The 6,405-nt window shown below is 37.5% G+C and overlaps 1 protein-coding gene across 1 annotated transcript in view; it reads right to left on the reverse strand.

Moving 5' to 3' along the window:
* CEP85L (centrosomal protein 85 like) overlaps positions 1 to 5,654 on the reverse strand; it is a 115,694-nt gene extending 110,040 nt beyond the window's left edge. The window contains exons 1-2 of the mRNA XM_004702030.2: positions 5,597 to 5,654; positions 4,923 to 5,084 (exon numbers count right to left, since the gene is read on the reverse strand). Of these exons, the coding sequence (XP_004702087.2) occupies positions 4,923 to 5,084; positions 5,597 to 5,654 (220 nt within the window). The remainder of the gene's footprint in view (positions 1 to 4,922; positions 5,085 to 5,596) is intronic.
* Between the last annotated feature and the right edge of the window lie 751 nt (positions 5,655 to 6,405).

The following is a 6,405-nucleotide window of genomic DNA, read 5'->3' on the forward strand; positions in this document are numbered from 1 at the left end:
CTGTGTTGAGGGAGTACTTGAGTTGAGGCCCAGTGTCCATCTGCAACCTTAATTCTTAACATGTAGATATGAGTACATAGTTCTATTCCCCTCTCATTTATACACACACACACACACACACATACGTATATAATTTACATATGTACATGCCTGCATTTAGGCCTCTATAAATGTCCTTTGCCTCCTGGTTCTTTCCTCTATTTCCTTTTTTACTTCCCTCTTATCCCACCATCATGTTTGGTCTCAATGTGGGTTTAGTAATTCCTTGCTGGTACATTGTCCTTGATTGAGTCCCACTAGGCATCCTACGACCTTGCTTCCATTAACTTACATTCACTTGTTGTTCCCTTGTCCCTGGGTTGGTCCCACTTCCCCTTCCTTTCTCCCACCTCCCTTTCTCCCGTAACCTCCCCTGCCCCCCCAACCATTGGTACCATTCTTTTTATCTCCGAATTATTTATCCCACATATCTTATCTAGATAGACATGCAGATACATTAATAAGTTAAAAAACCAAGCAAAGCCAAATAAAACAACAAAGGAAGTCAAAACTAACAAAACAATAATAGCAAAAAAACAAATACAAAATAACAATAACAAAAAGAAAGCCACTGACAAACATGGAAAAGCCTATAAATAGTTCAAGGTCTGCTTCTTGGCCTTTACAAGTGGTTTCCAGTCAAGTCTGATGGGGTGCCACACTCTGTCTCCAAAGTCTATTTTTGGTATTCCCTGGGGGTTTCATCAGTCTGCTCCCCCTGCTGCTCTGCTGCATGCTCTCAGAGCCTCACCGCAGCGTGATGGGGCCAGACCATACACTATTCCCACACTGTGACTCCAGTGCTGTCCCACCACAGTGTCATGGTTCAGTGCGGGATGCCATGTCCCGTGGTGGGGACAGCCCTAAAGTCCTCCCCATGTGTTATCTGCTCTGAGCAGGAATATCATCCTTGGGGCTTGATGGGCCAGGATGTCCTCCCCTCACTCTCCATCCCTTTGCGTTTCTCCCATGTGCTCTTAATCTGACGTGCCCCTCTCTCCAAGCTGTAGCCCCAGTGCTGTCCTCTGAAGTGCATTCTTCTGAAGGGGGTGGAGGGAGGGGGGTTTGTCCACATAGTTGGGATTTGGGACGGCCTCGCAGACCTCTGTATTGGTTCCCTGATATATGCCAGTATGTTGTAGTCACATCTTGGTGCATGGGGTTGAAGCCTGGTCTCTCTCTCCCTCTCCTGTGGAGATATAAACAGTACCCTCCCCTTGGGTGAATTAGTGCCCTGCTCCCCTCCTACCTATGACTTTTTGGTCACGGGGAAGAGATAAGGCAGTCAGGAAGAGATATACCACCAATGAAACCCACAACTTTCCTCTAGTTCTTTGGTTCTTCCTCCCCCACTATTATGAGCTCAATTCTACCTTACAAATCAGATTAGACCAGAACATGCACACTGCTACAGATAAGAGCCTGCAACACAGGGAATCCCGGATAGATAAAACCCTCAGGGCCAATAAAGAGTAGAGATACCAAGAGGATTAGTAGAGGGTGGGGGGAGAAAGGGGAAATTGATCATAAGGATCAATCTAGAACCCCCTCCCAGGGGGACGAATAACAGAAAAGTGGGTATGGGGTGATGGAGGACAATGTAAAATATGGAAATAATAATCTATAACTTATCAAGGTTTGTGAGGGAGGGTCGGCAGGGGAGGGAGGGGGAAGAAATGGGGAGCCGATATCAGGGGCTCAAATGGGAAGAGAATGATTTGAAAATGATGATGACGGCTACATGCAAATGTGCTTGACACACTGGATGAATGTATGGATTGTGATAAGAAATGTAAGAGCCCCCAGTAAAAGTATTTAAAAAAAACACTATTATTTTGATTGAACCTTTCCCTTGAAGGCACCCTAATAAGGTTAAGTCAAGTGTATTACTGAGAAAAGTTGCCATCTAGTGAAGGCAGAGACATGTTTAATCATGTTTTGTGTAGAATCAACCTGTATATGTATGAACTGAAATCCTAACAGAACTACTTTGTGACTTACTCTCATATGTAACAAAACATGACATTTCAACAATCTTCACATGTACAGTTCAGTGACATTAATTATGCTCATCATGCTGTTCAGCCATCTCCTGATGTGTTTCTAATTTTCCTATCAACCTTTACAGAAGCCAGTGTCCCCTAAACATTGAGACCTCTATCTATCGTCCTTACTACCATCCCCCACAAGTGCCCCAACTATATTTTGCTATAGTTACCTATTCTCAGTATTTCAAAGAACAACCACTAAAATTTGTCAAAGCATACATTTAAAACATTATATAAATAAATCTAAACAAAACTCTAAAATGTCCAAATGACTAACAGGAAGACAAAAAAAAAACATACACAGAAAGATTAAAATATTAACATATTGACAAATTCAATGTACATAATCTAAATACAGCAATTAAAACACAATGATTAAGACAGGTTTAAAAACATGGTCCAATTATATACAGGAAAATCACTTCAAAGAAAAAAAAGAAAGAAAATCACTTCAAATATAAAAATACAAGCATGTTGAAGATAAAAAGACATTAAACATGGATTACGTAAACACTGATTGTAAAAACAGTAGTGGCTGTTTTAGTATCAGATAAGGTAAATTTCAAAGTAAAGAAAATTACCAGAGACCAAGAAGGATAATGATGAATACCCAGCAACCATAAATATGTATGCACAAAACAACACTATTACAAAATATGTGATCAAAACTGACAGAATTATTTGTTTATTCACAATGAAAAGTTGGAGATGGCAACATTCCTCTCCTCTCAGCAACTGACAGAACATCTAGACAGAAAACCAAGGGCACAGAAGAACTCAGCACCCCCATCAGCCCACAGGAGCTGACTGACACGGACTGAGCAGTCACCCAAAGAGCAGGCACATTAATCGTGACACGTGCTCACGGAACAATGTCACACACACTCTGCTGGGACAAAAACAAACCTCAACAGATTTAAGCAGGTTTAAAAGAACTGGAATTAGAAAATGTGTTTTCTGACCAAAATGGAATTAAACTAGAAATTACTAACTGAAAGAAAACAGGAAAATCTTGAAACAATTGAAAACTAAGCAGCCTATTTCTAAATAACTGATGAGTCAAAGAAGCAATCTCAAGGAATATGAAAAGAAAAAATATCACAGTGAACTGAATGAAATCAGCACATCAAAATCAGCAGAGCATAGCTACCACTGCCTATGACGTGAACTTTTACAGCACTAAACACACTCTAAAATTACAATATCCAACAAGATGGAGATAGACAAAAAATGATGGAAATAGGGCAATACAAATGGAGACTTAATGAGTTATTAAAACAAAACTGGTAAGAAAAAGCAGGACGCAAATGGAAGAAAAGAAATTTTTAAAAAAACTGGTGATCTGCTTAGTAAACCTTCACCTAATTCACAATAAGAATTTTTTAAAAGATGACTCAAATCTATCATCTAAGCTCCTATCTCAAAAATTTAAAAATAAAGCCATCGAAATTATATGAAATAATAAAGAGCAAAAATAATTGAAATGAAAAAACAGAAAACAGAGAAACTTAATATAAAAAAGAACTGGCATTTTTAAAAGATCAGTAAGATTAACAAACTTCGACCAAGACTGAGAACGACAGGAGATACTTACAAATCTAGATGTAGATTTAGATGTAGATTGTTATCAAAAGCATGATAACGTGATAAAATGGACATCAAAATTTTAAAATGTCACTGTTCAAAAGTCCCTCTTAAAGAGGATGAAAACTCATGCTGTAGGAGAAAATATTTTCAAACCACATATCTGACAAAGGATTAGTATCTAAAATATATTTTTACGTGCTCAAAACAACAATAAGAGATAAGGCCATCCAATGAGAACATGGGCAAAATACATGAAAGGGTATTTCACTAAAGATGATATAAAATTGGCAAGGAGACACATGAAAAAAGTTAAACATCATTAACCAATAGGGAGATTACAATAAAAACACCAATGAAATATCACTAAACATCTATTAAAATGGCTAAAGGGCAAAAACAGTGACAACAGCAAGTTGCAAGACAAAACTGATGGTGGGAATGATAGTTACCCAGGAAATACTATGTCAAAAAAAAGTTTAAAAAAACTGTCAGCAACTTTAAAAACAAAGCACCAAGTGTATGTTTACAACAGAGCCAGTACATGAAGGCTTATAGCATTTTTCCTTTATAGTAGCCCAAACCAATACACAGCCCAGTTGTCTTTCACCAACAGGTGAACGGTGGTCCACTCATAACAGGAAATACTACTCGGCAACTAGTGATACAAGCCATAACCCAGGTGAAACTCCAGAGAACTATGCTGAGTTAAAAAAAAAGCCATCAAAGTTGCACAGTGCATGATTCTATTCATATAACAATTTTTAAATGACAAATGATAGACATGGAGAATCGATAAGTGGTTGCCAGAGTTTAGGAAGTAGTAGGTGGTAAAGTGCAACAGCGAAGTGGGTATGACTATAAAGTGAGGGATCCCTGTGGTGGTGGGAATATTCCACAACTTGACGGGATCAATGTCAATACCCTAGTTGTGATTGTGTTAAATTTCTGAAAATGTTGCCTTAGGGTAAACTGAAAATGGCATGTGAGGGTCTCTATATTATTTCTTAAATCTGGATGTGAATTTACAATTACCTCAAAATAAGAAGTTTAATTTTAAAAACAGAATGAAGGAAAAACCAATAATAGGATCAGAGGGACAATTTCATTTAATATAAAGCAACAGTGAACATTATTAAACATTACTTCATAATTTCGTAGCTTGGAACAAGGAAACATATCCCTTGACTGCTATCTTACCACAACCCTTCTCTAAGGATTCACTTCTAAGAGCTAAGAAGGTCAGCTCACCTTCCACGCTGTCAGAACAAGAAGTCCCAATGCCAGTATCTCCACTGTCCGAAGTTATGCTGTGTCTTCTGGTATGGTTATTTCGATGGTTTGATGGAACAGTCGAGGCCTGCCACAATGATTCATTACCAGGAAGCCATGCTGATGAAGCGTATTCTGGGCCTACAAAGAAAAATATACAACACTTAACACACACATAATGTCTACGAGTAGGGAGGGGGCATGGGCGGTCTGGTGGCAGAATTCTTCCCTTCCAGTTCAATTCCCAGTCAGTGCCTCTCAGGTGCTGCCATCTTTCTGTCCATGGATGGCTATGTGCTCCTATTGCTATTTGGAAAGCAAATTTGTCCAATATCCAAAACACTTTAGCACTATATAATACTCATCACTATGTGGTTCATACTCATCCCATTAACCCCACACCCACAAAAATAATCCAACATTTCAGTAAATGGAGTACCAGAGAAAAGACTGGTCTTTAAGCATTGTTTCTAATAAGAAATAATTAAAAATAAAGCCCCAGAAAGCAAAGTAAACAGAACTGTTAATGAAGGGAATTCTCCAAATATTTAAGATGCTTTACCATTGCCATTCTAAAAAATAGGATATATAATGTAGTAACTAGGAATTTCACAAATAACCTCAGATTTCATAATGTCTAGGAATTCTCTGACCTCTTTTTGGCCTGTCTCTAGCTATTTGTCTTCTTTCTTTACTGTAGAAATATTCCATTGCAGGCAACAACCATGTATCCAGTTCCTTCCTCAGTGCTGCACTGAACATACAGTAAAGATTCAAATAAACGGAAAAATGTACTGAGCAATTGGAAAGAGATACAACACACTACTATGAGCAATTTTCTTCAGATGGTAAGATTGCTGGAGATTTCTTTTACCTCCATACTTTTTATTCTGTTTAATTTTCCATGAACATTGATAATGAAGAAAAAAAGCTTGTTTCAGAAAATGTTTAACCCCTACTTTAATAAACCCAATACATAACCTGTGCTAAATATTACATAATATGCATTATATAAATAAACATAAATATAATAAACACAATAAATAACTTGTGCTAAATAAATATTATCATCCTTGGAGAAATGTTTTCCTGGGGTGGGAACACAACCTTATTTGGCCTAGTACAGAACAAGATGGATGCATTTTAACCTATACATTAAACTAATAACATAACTTTATACAAAAATATCCAAAAACTCACAAAATAAATCTGATCTATAAACAAATTTTTTTTTTAAAAATGAGAAGTCACATTTTCATTGAAATATAACTTATTATTATTACATTTAAAAAACTGCCATATAGTTGATTCTGACTTTTAGTGATCCTATATAGGTTTTCAAGGCTATATGTGTCTCCCATGGAGATGTTGACAGCAAAGGCTGACCATTTGAACATACCTAGTGAGTCTGCCAGAAAAAACACCGGTGATCTGCTTCCATAAAGATTACAGCCTAAAAAAC

This window comes from Echinops telfairi, unplaced genomic scaffold (genome assembly GCF_000313985.2).
Source record: "Echinops telfairi isolate 266 unplaced genomic scaffold, ASM31398v2 ScPeMD7_3533;HRSCAF=4204_0, whole genome shotgun sequence".
In the NCBI taxonomy this organism is placed as follows: Eukaryota; Metazoa; Chordata; class Mammalia; order Afrosoricida; family Tenrecidae; genus Echinops; species Echinops telfairi.